The sequence below is a fragment of the Somniosus microcephalus genome, chromosome 32 (assembly GCF_052327205.1).
Source record: "Somniosus microcephalus isolate GS21.2 chromosome 32, FLI_Smic_1.0, whole genome shotgun sequence".
Classification (NCBI taxonomy): Eukaryota; Metazoa; Chordata; class Chondrichthyes; order Squaliformes; family Somniosidae; genus Somniosus; species Somniosus microcephalus.
The window spans coordinates 8,952,330-8,966,550 of NC_141018.1; the positions used below are offsets into that span (position 1 = coordinate 8,952,330).

Here is a 14,221-nt window from a genome sequence, read left to right on the forward strand (position 1 = left end):
TTTACCCTCTTCACCTTCATTGCTATCTGTTCGCTTCTCGTGTTTACCCCTTGGTTCTTCCCCTGCCTCTCTTTTCCCCTGGCTCTGCACTTGCTTAAAAACTGTTAAATTTTGAACATCTTCCAGTTCTGATGAAAGATCACAAGCCTGAAACATTACCTCTGTTTCTCTCTCCACAGATGCTGCCCGACCTGCTGATTATTTCCAGCATTTTCTAGTTTTAAACCCGTCTGCTCTCTCAGGTGGACATAAAAGATCCCATGGCACTATTTAAAAAAAGAACAGGGGAGTTCTCCCCGGTGTCCTGGACAATATCTTTCCCTCAGTCAACATCACTAAAACAGATTATCTGGCCATTATCACATTGCTGTTTGTGGGAGCTTGCTGTGCGCAAATTGGCTGCCGTGTTTCCGACATTACAACAGTGACTACACTTCAAAAAAAAGTACTTCATTGGCTGTAAAGTGCTTTGGGACGTCGTGAGGTCATGAAAGGTGCTGTATAAATACAAGTCTTTCTTTCTTTCTGAAAGGAAGATGTCCAAAAGCGCTTTACAGCCAATGAAGTACTTATTGAAGTGTAGTCACTGTTGTAATGTAGGAAACAAGGCAGCTAATTTGCGCATAGCAAGATCCCACAAACAGCAATGACATAATGATCAGACATCTGTTTTAGGTGTTGGCCAGGACGTCGGGGAGAAGTCACCTGCTCTTCTGAACCCACATTCTCTAGGTACAACAACAACACCAACAGTCTGTATTTATATAGCGCCACTTACATAATAAAATGTCCCAAGGCGCTTCACAGGAGCATTATAAAACAAAATTTGACTCTAAGCCACAAAAGGAGATATTAGGACAAGTGACCAAAAGCTTGGTCAAAGAGGTAGGTTTTAAGGAGCCTCTTAAAGGAGGAGCGAGAGGCGGAGAGGTTTAGGGAGGGAATTCCAGAGCTTAGGGTCTCGGCAGCTGAAGGCACGGCCATCAATGGTGGAGCGATTGAAATCGGGGATGCTCAAGAGACCGGAATTGGAGGAGCGTAGAGATCTCGGAGGGCTGGAGGAGATTACAGAAATAGGGAGGGGTGAGACCATGGAGGGAATTGAAGACAAAGATGAGAATTTTAAAATAGAGGTGTTGCTTACCCATAGATCAGTAACAGTCTGGCTCAGCACCCTGCCCTGGAGCACTATAATCAGCACATCTCCCAAGCCTGATATACATCCCCATAACTCACCCACTCTGAACCAATTGTTTAAGCACGTTATATCGATGAGACCAACAGCCTTCCATGTATTATATCGGACCAGTCGTTAATGCATAGATAAATAAAACCTTGACGATCAGTTGCACTTTTTAGTTAAAGCAACGCAATATTAAAAGAGTTCAACCAGAAAAGCGCCAACGATTGCAGGTTACCCTTCACACACCTTTCCTTCATTGCCCTGCAACGTAACCTGGCTGACTTGTGCGAGCGTTTTGCAAGTTATGGTCCAGGGAGGTTCGGGAACAATTTCAAAGCAGTTAGCCTCCGGATTCACTGTTACTTCGCTCTACTGGCCGGGGTTTTTAGTGTGAGTTGTTCCCTATTCCCATTTCTCCGTCTCTGAGGCGCTCTCTCCCTGTCAGACTGTGGGTCTCGGTGCACGGTGACTTGGAGCTGACAGAACAATGTGTGGCAAACACTCGGAGGCTCCTCAATCGGCACCTGGGGAGCAGACAGACACGCTAGGGTTTGAGGTATAACTCTTGGTCACAACATTTTTCACTGTCAGGTTTCCAGCACCTGCAGTTTTGTGATTTTTATTTAAATCAAGTGAACAATCTGTTGTTTACAGCCAGGCGATGATGAGCTGGTGAATCTTCTGTCCTGATGCAATTGACCAGACATTAAAGCCAGTATTTCCTGTCTGATTGGCTACACTTATGAGTGAGTGTAGCCAATCCGTTGAGCACCTGCGGTGAGTCACAGGTTGGTTTATAAAACCAGTATATGGCACTGAGAGACCAGGAGACTGGATACTGCGGCATAGAGGGACCAGGAGATTGGTTACTGAGGCATAGAGGAACCAGGAGACTGGACAACGTTCTACTGAGTGAGTAGGAGATTGGAACACCTGGTACTGAGTGACCAGGAGACTGGACAATGTGGCATTGAATGACCAGGGGACTGGACACTGGCATTGAATGACCAGGGAACTGGACACTATGGCACTGAATGACCAGGGGACTGGACACTGTGGCATTGAATGACCAGGGGACTGGACACTGTGGCATTGAATGACCAGGGAACTGGACACTGTGGTATTGAGGGGACTAGACAGTGTTGTGCTGAGTGACCAGGAGACTGGACAATGTGGCACTGAGGGGACTGGACAACGTGGCATTGAATGACTAGGAGACTGGATGATGTTGTACTGAGTGACCAGGGGACTGGTCAACATTCCACTGAAGTACAATTTCTAAATTTGCCGACAACATCAAATTGGCGAGGCGGGGGGGTGCGGGGTGGGCATGGGGGGAAGGCGGTGCAGTTAACATAAAGTAAGATTGTGACAAAATACAAGAAGGCATTAATCAATTTGCAGAATGGGTGCTTAATTGGCAAATTAATTTCAATATAGGGAGGTGGTGCATTTTGGTCGGGAAATAAGGAGGCCGCACACTGCTTGGATAATAAGAGTCTAAATGGGGTTAAGGAGCAAAGGGATCGGGGGTACACATTCACAAATCACTAAAAGTAGTGACACTGGTTAATCAGGCCGTTTAAAAAAAGCAGACCAAGCACTGGGATTTTTTTCTAGAGGGATAGAATTGAAAAGCAGAGAAGTTATGTTGAAGTTGTGCAGAACCTTAGTTAGACCACACTTGGGAATACTCTGCATGTTCTGGTCACCAAATTATAAAAAGAACATAGAAGCACTGGAGATGGTGCAAAAAAGATGATACCAGAAGAGAGAGGTTATATCTATCAGAAAAAATTGAACAGGCGGGGGCTCTTTTCACCAGAAAACAGAAGACTGAGGAGTGACCTGGTAGAACTCTTCAAAATGATGAAAGGATTTGATAGGGTAGACATAGAGACACTTGTAGGGAATTCAAAAACTAGGGGGCATAAATATAAGATAGTCACTAATAAATCCAAAAGGGAAGAGAAAATTAGAATGTGGAACTCGCTACCACAGGGAATGGTTGAGGCGAATAGCATAGAAGCATTTAAGGGGAAGGTGGCTACATACATGAGGGAGAAAGGAATAGAAGGTGATGCTGATAGGGTGAGATGAAGATGGGTGGGAGGAGGCTCGTGTGGAGCATAAACACCGGCATAGACCAGTTGGGCCAAATGTCCTGTTTCTGTGCTGCAGGCTCAATGTAACTCGATGAATGACCAGTACTCTGGACAAATTTCCACTGAGTGACAAGGAGACTGGACAATGTTACTGAGTGACCAGGGGACTGGATAATATTACTGAGTGACCAGGGGACTGGACAATGTTGAGTGACCAGGGGACTGGACAATGTTGAGTGACCAGGGGACTGGACAATGTTACTGAGTGACCAGGGGACTGGACAATGTTGAGTAACCGGGGGACTGGACATTGTTGAGTGACCAGGGGACTGGACATTGTTGAGTGACCAGGGGACTGGACAATGTTGAGTGACCAGGTGACTGGATAATATTGAGTGACCAGGGTACTGGACAATGTTGAGTGACCAGGTGTCTGGATAATATTGAGTGACCAGGGTACTGGACAATGTTGAGTGACCAGGAGACTAGACAATGTTGTATGAGTGACCAGGAGACTGGACAATGTTGAGTGACCAGGGTACTGGACAATGTTGAGTGACCAGGGTACTGGACAATGTTGAGTGACCAGGTGTCTGGATAATATTGAGTGACCAGGGTACTGGACAATGTTGAGTGACCAGGAGACTAGACAATGTTGTATGAGTGATCAGGAGACTGGACAATGTTGAGTGACCAGGGTACTGGACAATGTTGAGTGACCAGGTGTCTGGATAATATTGAGTGACCAGGAGTCTGGACAATGTTGAGTGACCAGGAGACTAGACAATGTTGTATGAGTGACCAGGAGACTGGACAATGTTGAGTGACCAGGGTACTGGACATTGTTGAGTGACCAGGAGACTAGACAATGTTGTATGAGTGACCAGGAGACTGGACAATGTTGAGTGACCAGGGTACTGGACAATGTTGAGTGACCAGGAGACTAGACAATGTTGTATGAGTGACCAGGAGACTGGACAATGTTGAGTGACCAGGAGACTGGACAATGTTGAGTGACCAGGAATCATAGAGTCATACGGCACAGAAGGAGGCCATGCGGCCCATCAAGTCCGTGCCGGCTCTCTGTAGAGCAATCCAGTCAGTCCCATTCCCCCGCTCTATCCCCGTAGCCCTGCAAGTTTATTTCCCTCAAGTGCCTATCCAGTCTCCCCTTGAAAACATTGAGTGTCTCCGCTTCCACCACTTCCGTCAGCAGCGAGTTCCAGGTCCTTACACCCTTTCTTGAACAATAGTGTCACATTTGCCACTTTCCAATCCTCAGGCACCTCCCCTGCATTTAGGGAAGATTGGAAAATTATGGCAAGCCCTTCCGCTATCTCCTCCCCAATTCCCTTAGCAACCTGGGATGCAAGCCATCTGGACCAGGCGACTTATCCACTCTAAGCATACCCAGTCTTTCTAGTACATATTTCCTATCAATTTTTACCCCTTCCATTGCTTCTACCTTTTCCACTTCTACCGATATTTTGTCAATATCCACCTCCTTAGTAAACACCGATACAAAGTACTCATTGAGTATTCTAGCCCTGCCCTGCGCCTCTAAGCATATATCACCTTCTTTGTCCCTATTAGGCCCCAAATCGCCTCTTCTACTGGCATGTAAACAGTAAGTGGGTAGTAAGATTTTTGGGTTCCCTTTTATGTTAACCGCCATTCTACTCTCATAATCTCTCTTTGCCAATCTTATTTTAATCTTCACATCCCCTCTCAACTTATTGTATTGGTCTGGTTCTCCCTTGAAGAATTCACCTGACATTCATCATACACCCTCTTTTTTGTTTCATCATCTTCTCTATCTCCCTTGTCATCCAAGGAGCCCTTGCTTTGGTTCCCTTACCTTTCCCTCTTGTTGGAATGTACCTAGCCTGTACTTGGAACATCTCCTCCTTAAAGATCACCCATTGTTCCATTACAGTTTTTCCTGTCAGACTTTGGTTCCATTTTACCCTGGCTAGATCCTTTCGCATCCCATTGAAGTTAGCCCTATTCCAGTTTAGAAGTTCCACTCTAGATTGTTCCTTGCTCCTCTCCATTGCTAATCTAAATCTTATGATACGATGATCATTCGTACCCAAGTGTTCTCTCACAGACACTTGGTCGACCTGGCCCACCTCATTCCCCAGCACCAGATCCAGCAATACCTCCTTCCTAGTTGGGCCAAGAACATACTGGTCAAGGAAATTCTCCTGAACACATTTCAGAAATTCCTCCCCCTCCTTTCCCTTTACCCCAGCATTATCCCAATCGATATTTGGGTAATTAAAGTCCCCCAACATCACCACTCTATAGCTCTTGCATATCTCTGCGATTTCCCTGTAGATTTGCTCCTCTACCTCCCTCTCACTATTTGGAGGCCTGTAGAATACCGCCAGGAGCGTGATCATACCCTTTTTGCTCCTCAACTCTAACCAAATGGATTCTGTCCTTGTCCCCTCAAGAACATCCTCCCTTTCTAACACTACAAAGTCTTCCTTAATCAGCACTGCCACCCCACCTCCAATTTTTCCTTCCCTATCTTTTCTGAACACCTGGTACCCTTGAATATTAAGTTCCCAGTCCTTACCATTTTTAAGCCACGTTTCCATTATTGCCACATCATATTGCCACACGGCTAATTGTGCTTGTATCTCACCAACCTTATTCACCACACTTTGTGCGTTTACGTACATGCATTCTAAACCCATTTTTGAATTTTTCGTAGTCTTTCTTAGTCTGCTCCTATCTAACATGGTACTACTTCCGCCTCCAGCGCTATCTTCCCCTCCAGTACCATCCAACACACTCACTCTTCCATGCACCACATTCCTCTCCTCCACTCCAACATGCTGGTGCCCATCCCCCTGCCATGTTAGTTTAAACCCTCCCCAACAGCACTAGCAAACCTCCCCGCGAGAATATTGGTCCCGGCTCTGTTGAGGTGTAACCCGTCCGGCTTGTACAGGTCCCACCTTCCCCAGAAATGGTCCCAATGCCTCAGGAATCTAAAGCCCTCCCTCCTGCACCATCTCTCCAGCCACGCATTCATACGTTCTATCCTCCTATTCCTGTACTCACTAGCATGTGGCACCGGGAGTAATCCGAAGATTGCTACCTTTTAAGGTCCTGCTTTTTAATCTCTTTCCTAGCTCCCTATAGTCTGCCTGCTGGTCCTCATCCCTCTTTTTGCCTATGTTGTTGGTACCGATATGGACAACGACCTCTGGCTGTTCACCCTCCCCCCTCAGAGTGACATCTTTGACCCTAGCACCAGGGATACAACATACCATCCTGGAGTCACATCTGCGTCCACAGAAACGCTTATGTTCCCCTAACCAATGAATCCCCTATCACTATTGCTCTTCCACTCATCTTCCTCCCCCCTGTGCAGCTGAGCCACCCGTGGTGCCGTGGTCTTGGCTCTGGCTGCTCTCCCCAGAGGAGCCATCATCCCCACCAGTTTCCAGAACTGTGAACCGGTTAGCAAGCGAGATGCACTCTGGGGATTCCTGCCCTACCTGCCTGGTCCTCCTTCTCTGTCTGGTGGACACCCATTCCCTCTCTGCCTGCACATTCTGAGGCGATGGGATGACTGATACGCTTATCAATTACTTCATAAAAGGTGATGAGTCGAAGAAGAGATGATGAGTCGAAAGAAGAGATGAATAAGGCTTTTATTAGCTAAGAAGAGACCATGCTTCTTCGTGAGTGACTGAACAAGTCTGAACGAAACCCACACAGTGGTGGGTGGAGTCAGCTGAGGCATGCCTCCATACACAGCGCCACCCAGAGGTGGCAATATACAATACAGTGGTTTACCACATTCACCCCTTGTTTAATGTGAAGTCCGGCGGGGTGAAGGGTACTACAAGTTAAGTCTATCAGGAGGCCTTGTCTGACGTCCTGATCGTCGTGGTGGCGGCGGTGGTGTTGCAGCATCCGACGTCGGGTCTGGTGTCTGGGTGGTTGGCGAAGATTCCTGGGGCTTTGGCATGCCGTCTGCAGGGGTTGGGTTGGGAGGGGTGGTGGGGGATAACAGTGGTAAGGGGGATAACGGTGGTAAGGGGGATAACGGTGGTAATTCAGGGGTACCCGAGGGTGCGAGATCTCGTATGGAGACCGTGTCCTCCCGCCCGTCTGGGTATGTCACCCAGGCATACTGGGGGTTGGCGTGTAGGAGGTGCACCCGCTCGACCAGGGGGTCCGTTTTATGCGTCCTCACGTGCCTCCGCAGTAGGACGGGCCCAGGAGAAGTCAACCATGCCGGTAGCGAGGTTCCCGATGTAGACTTCCGGGGGAAAACGAACATTTTCTCATGAGGGGTCGCATTAGTGGCAGTACAAAGCAGTGACCGAATGGAGTGAAGCGCTGCAGGGAGGACCTCCTGCCAGCGGGAGGTCGGAAGGCCCTTAGATTTTAGTGCTAAGAGGACTGCCTTCCAAACCGTCGCGTTCTCCCTTTTCACCTGGCCGTTCCCCCGGGGGTTGTAACTGGTGGTCCTGCTCGTGGCGATACCTCTTGTTAGCAGGTACTGCCGAAGTTCGTCGCTCATGAACGATGAGCCCCTGTCGCTATGTATATAGCTGGGGAACCCGAACAGAGCGAAGATGTCATTCAGACACTTGATGACCGTGGTACTGGTCATGTCTGGGCAAGGGATGGCAAAGGGGAAACGGGAGTACTCATCAACTATGTTGAGGAAGTACACATTGCGGTCAGCGGAGGGGAGGGGCCCTTTAAAATCGACGCTCAGGCGTTCGAAGGGGCGGGTGGCCTTGATCAGGCTTGCTCTGTCCGGCCTATAGAAGTGCGGTTTGCACTCGGCGCAGATTTGGCAGCTCTTGGTCATGGTCCTGACCTCCTCGATGGAGTAGGGCAGGTTACGGGATTTGATAAAATGGAAAAACCTGGTGACCCCCGGGTGGCAGAGGTCATTGTGGAGGGACTGCAGCCTATCACTCTGCGCGTTGGCGCATGTACCACGTGATAGGGCATCTGGGGGCTCATTGAGTTTCCCTGGCCGATACAAGATATCATAATTGTAGGTGGAGAGTTCGATTCTCCACCTCAAGATCTTGTCGTTCTTGATTTTACCCCTCTGCTTATTATTAAACATAAAAGCTACTGAACGCTGGTCAGTGAGCAGGGTAAATCGTTTCCCGGCCAGGTAATGCCTCCAGTGACGCACCGCTTCTACAATAGCCTGGGCCTCCTTTTCGACGGAGGAGTGTCTCGTCTCGGGGCCCTGGAGGGTCCTTGAGAAAAAGGCCACGGGTCTGCCCGCCTGGTTAAGGGTCGCGGCTAGGGCGAAGTCGGAGGCATCGCTCTCCACTTGGAAGGGGATGGACTCATCCACCGCGTGCATTGCGGCCTTCGCGATATCGTTCTTGATAAGAGTGAAGGCTGCACACGCCTCTGGTGTCAGGGGGAAGGAGGTGGCTTTGATGAGGGGCCTGGCTTTGTCTGCATAGAGGGGCACCCACTGGGCGTAGTAGGAGAAAAACCCCAGGCATCTCTTCAGTGCTTTTTGGCAGTGGGGAAGGGGTAGCTCCATTAGGGGGCGCATTCTGTCGGGGTCGGGCCCGATGACTCCGTTCTCCACCACGCAGCCGAGGATGGCCAGGCGCTTGGTGTGAAACATACATTTTTCCTTATTGTACGTTAGGTTCAGCCGTTGGGCCGTACGGAGGAAATTTGCTAGATTAACGTCGTGGTCCTGCTGGTCGTGGCCGCAGATGGTGACGTTATCCAAATAGGGGAAGGTTGCCCGCAGCGCGTTCTGGTCAACCATTCGGTCCATCTCCCTTTGGAAGACCGAAACCCCGTTGGTGACGCCGAAGGGGACCCTAAGGAAGTGGTAGAGGCGGCCGTTTGCCTCGAAGGCAGTATACTGGCGGTCCTCATGGCGGATGGGCAGCTGGTGGTACGCTGACTTAAGGTCGATGGTGGAGAATACTTTGTATTGCGCAATCTGATTGACCATATCAGATATGCGAGGGAGGGGGTACGCGTCCAGCTGGGTGTACCGGTTTATGGTTTGGCTGTAGTCGATTACCATGCGGCGTTTTGCAGTGGTTTTAACGACTACAACCTGGGCTCGCCAGGGGCTAGTGCTACCTTCGATAATGCCCTCCTTCAAGAGCCGCTCCACCTCAGAGCTGATAAAAGCTCTGTCCCCGGCACTGTACCGCCTGCTTTTGGTAGCGATGGGTTTACAGTCGCGGGTGAGGTTAGCGAACAGGGGAGGGGGGGGACTTTTAATGTGGAAAGGCTGCAGGTGGTTTGCAGCGGGCGATTTAAAAGTTGTTGGTTGCAGACTGTGAGTGGGGGGAGGGGTCCACCGTATGCTAGTGTGACACTCTTAAGGTGGCACTGAAAATCCAACCCTAGCAGGACGGCAGCGCAAAGACGGGGCAGGACTAGCAGTTTAAATTTTTGATATTCAGTGCCCCCTACTGACAGGGTCACCACACAGTAGCCGCTGATGTCCATTGACTGGGACTTGGACGCCATAGAAATGCGATGGTGCGTTGGCAGAATCGTGAGGGAGTGGCTACGTACCGTGTCGGGGTGGACGAAACTCTCTGTGCTCCCGCTGTCGATCAGGCAACTGGTGGCGCGGCCGTTTACCGCGATATCCATCATGGAGCTGGATAGATGGTGAGGGTGGCCTTGATCCAGCGTCACGGAGGCCAGTATGTGGCTTAGTGAGTCACTATAGTCATCCGCCGAGACGGTGGTCGGTTCCGGTGACGAAATGGCGGTTGAGTGCGTTGGATACGATGGCGGCGGATGCCATGCGGCCGGGGGTACACAAAATGGCGGATAAGATGGCTGCTCCCACGGCCCGCACGCTGCGCTGCTGGCTGGCTTCCCCTTGCAGGCGTTAGCGTAATGGCCTTTCTTCCCGCAGCCCGAGCAGGTAGCTGTCTTAGCTGGGCAGTGCGCTCTGGGATGTTTTAACTGGCCACAGAAATAGCATTTTTGGGCCTGGTTACTGGGCATCGAAGCAGTTCTTACCGGAGGCTGCTGTCTCGGTTGGGTCGCTGCAGCGGTTGGTGCCGGGGGCGGCGGTCCCGTGTCCCACGGTTTCGATTGCCATGTCTCGGCGCCGTTACGGGGGTATGCCTCGAGGTTTCGGTGGGCCTCCTCTAACGAGAGCGCAAGGGCAATGGCCGTCTTCAGGTCGGGTTCCTTGCTTTCTAGCAGTCTCTGCCGGGTGTGGTCTGACTGGAGGCCCCTGACGAAGGCATCACAGGCGAGTCCCTGCGCGTGCTCCACAGCCGTTACCGCTTTACAATCGCAGTCTCTGCAGAGTGCCAGTAGCGCCCGTGCAAATGCCCCTACCGATTCTCCCGGTTGCTGCCTGCGGGATCCCAAGAGGTGTCGGGCGTAAATTGTGTTCACTGGGCGCGTATATTGCCCTTTTAGTAGCTCGAGGGCCGCCACGTACGTATTAGAGTCCCGGATTAGCATATATACTTGATGGCTCACCTGGGCGGTCAAAATTTTCAGTTTGTGATCCTCCTCTGTAACCTGTGAGATTGCGAGGAAGGATTCAAAGCAGCTCAGCCAGTGTTCAAACTTGGCTGATGCACCCACATCTTGAGGGTCGAGGTCCAGGCGTGGTGGTCTGAGGGCTCTCAGCAATGTCTGCTGTATCCGTTGCTGTTGTTGCTCCTCAGGTGTCGCCATTTAACTTTTAGCTAATAAAATTGATACGCTTATCAATTACTTCATAAAAGGTGATGAGTCGAAGAAGAGATGATGAGTCGAAAGAAGAGATGAATAAGGCTTTTATTAGCTAAGAAGAGACCATGCTTCTTCGTGAGTGACTGAACAAGTCTGAACGAAACCCACACAGTGGTGGGTGGAGTCAGCTGAGGCATGCCTCCATACACAGCGCCACCCAGAGGTGGCAATATACAATACAGTGGTTTACCACAATGACCACTTCTAGAAACGTGCTTTCCAAGTATTTCTCAGCCTTGCGAATGCACTGCAGTGATTCCAGCTGCCGCTCAAGCTCCGAAACCCAGAGCTCGAGTTGCTGCAGTTGGTCTGCACACGTGGCCGTCTAGGCCGCAAGAAGTGTCCAGGATATTCCACATGGCACAGGATGTGCAAATCACGGGACTGAGCTGCCCTGCCATGCCTCTATTTACCAGACAATGGAGGTAATTTAGCAGAAATAAACTTAACAAGAAACACTCAACAGCTACCCACCAATCAGCATCTCCCTCTATTAGATAGGCTATGAACTACTTAGCAGAAATTTACTGAAAACAGAACAAAAAAAAACTTACCACAAATACTCACCCTATACTCACCTCTCAGCTCCCTTGTGCCAGTGACACCTTTGAATTCTGATGTCACTCCTTCGTTGTGTTGCTTGCTGACTGTTTCCCTTGCTCAGACTCCCAGGTCTCTGCTCCGCGCTGCCTTTATCCCCGGTCTCTGACTCCGTTCCTCCCATAGGTCCGCTCACTCAGACTCTGGACAATATTGAGTGACCTGGAGTCTGGACAATGTTTTATGAGTGACCAGGAGTCTGGACAATGTTGAGTGACCGGGAGTCTGGACAATGTTGTATGAGTGGTCAGGAGTCTGGACAATGTTGTATTAGTGACCAGGAGTCTGGACAATGTTGAGTGACCAGGAGTCTGGACAATGTTGAGAGACCAGGAGTCTGGACAACGTTGAGTGACCAGGAGACTAGACAATGTTGTTTGAGTGACCAGGAGTCTGGACAATGTTGAGAGACCAGGAGTCTGGACAATGTTGAGTGACCAGGAGTCTGGACAATGTTGAGTGACCAGGAGTCTGGACAATGTTGAGTGACCAGGAGTCTGGACAATGTTGAGTGACCAGGAGACTGGACAATGTTGTACTGAGTGGCGAGGTCGTGCTCTGTAATACAGAAATCCGTGAGGGGAAGGCGCTCCTCATACAGTCCCTTATTATAATTATTATTCTGACATTTTTTAGCTTCCTAGCAGCTTCGTAGCCTTGAAAAATGATCTTTATTGACATTTGTTGCTCTAGAACAGAAATGTCTGCATTGAGATGTGTGGGTGGACATGTTTGTAATACAGATTATTTGTAATCTTGGATTGTTTAGTCTGCATCATCCAGGTTGTTTTGGGGAGCCCTGAGTTGCCGGATCGATTCTGTGCTTCAAAGTAACCGGGACTTTCCTCCTGTTCGCAGATTGACAGCGACTCTTCCAGTGAGGCCGTTCCTTCCATCCTCCTGCTCCTCCAGACTCGAGTCCAGCCCAGAAGGACCATGTTTTACGCCAACGTCCTGACTCCCGACCGCATTCCCGAATTCTTCATTCCGCCGAAATTAGCCCCCCAGCAAAACGCCGCGGGCCGAGCGATGAATGCAGCGGCCGTGGAGCGACCCCTGGGAGAGTGCGGCAGTGCAGCCCCCGGGTGCCGGGGGGAGTTGAGCCGGGGATTGGTGTTGGGGGGCGGTCACACGGAGGGAGACAGCACGGACTGGGATCCCAAGTCCAAGGCGGCGCTGTCGCTGCCCCACTTCCCTCAGGCTCAGACCCCGTACGGCTTCTGCAGGCTGCTGGAGAGCCCGCACACCCGGCGCAAGGAGTCGCTCTTCCACGGCCACCGGGGATGGGCCTCCTCCTCCTCCGCCCACCCTGTCTCTGCCCACCCTGTCTCTGCCCCAGCACACCCGAGCAGCGAGCCAGCCTCCTCCCCCGAGTCCTCCCCGGCCAGCACGCCCCGCCTGGCCCGGGCACTGAGCGGCTGCTCGTTACTCCGAGCTCTGAGGGGCCGCCGGGGCAAACTCCTGGGCGGGCCGGGGAGCAGGGCGAGGAAGGACGGCTCTGCGGGCAGCAGCCCTGACCCCGGCCCGAGGGCAGGTGCCAGCCCCTCCAGCCCGGGGCTGGGGCCGAGCCCGGCCAAGGAGAGCACCGCCGCTCTGGGGGGCGGAGGCACCCTGCGGCTGCGGGCCGAGTACTGCAGCGAGAGGCAGCGGCTCCGGCTCCGGCTGCTCAGCCTGGAGGGGCTGTCCGAGCAGTGCGCCGACTCTCACACCATCAGCTGCCGCCTGTCCCTGCACCTGGAGCCGGGCCAAGCCCAGAAGCAGCGGAGCGCAGTTATCAGCAGAAGCAGGAACCCCATCTTCAACCAAGACTTCTTCTTCGACCTGACCTCCCGAGACCAGCTCCACTCCAAGGTTTTAAAAATTAAAGTTGTTAATAAAGTCTCCAGCATGAAAAGGAACGCCGTTTTGGGAGTTTGCCAGCTGCGTTTAGCCAGCATTCTGCCAGTGTAAATGCAACATAAAATGTATCTATCTCTGCTATTTGTTTTAATGCATTTTGTTTTAATTAAATAACAAAACAATTCTGGATAAAGTCTGAATTTCCTTTACAAAAGCAAAATAATGCGGATGCTGGAAATCTGAAATAAAAACGGAAAGGTCATCGACCTGAAACGTTAACTCTGTTTCTCTTTCCACAGGTGCTGCCTGACCTGCTGAGTATTTCCAGCATTTTCTGTTTTTATTTCTGAATTTCCTTCATTGTGATTGCTAAACCCACAAACCCTGAGCCTGAGCTGAGAGCAGAGGCTGTTGTTGTTGTGGCCACAGATTTTAACACCCACAAGCAATCAGGAAAAGGCCAGGCTTTTTATCACTTGTTTGCCAAAATAATTATTTTTGTTTTAAAAATAAAAGCAGACGCTTAGACATTGCACTGCGTCACGGGTCATTGTGTAAAAAAAAATCCAGCAACTCGTGGCGAGGAAGAGAAGTGAGTTGTGAATTGCCACAAATTGTTGGACCGTTTGCGGCATTCCGCCGTGAGCCTCGTGAAAACGACATAGCTTCTAATCTCTTTTACTTCTTTTGCTTCTTTTATTCTTTTGTCCGATCGCAGCCCTGCCTTCGATCTAGTTCCTTTTCT

At 50.6% G+C, this 14,221-nt stretch overlaps 1 protein-coding gene across 1 annotated transcript; it reads left to right on the top strand.

Annotated features, from left to right (window-relative positions):
• The first annotated feature begins 2,016 nt into the window (after positions 1 to 2,016).
• Positions 2,017 to 13,986, top strand: c2cd4a (C2 calcium dependent domain containing 4A). Its single transcript, XM_085972017.1, has 2 exons — positions 2,017 to 2,095; positions 12,496 to 13,986. The coding sequence occupies exon 2, from the start codon at positions 12,574 to 12,576 to the stop codon at positions 13,585 to 13,587; it is 1,014 nt and encodes a 337-aa protein (XP_085828143.1). The 5' UTR covers positions 2,017 to 2,095; positions 12,496 to 12,573; the 3' UTR covers positions 13,588 to 13,986.
• The last annotated feature ends 235 nt before the right edge of the window (positions 13,987 to 14,221 follow it).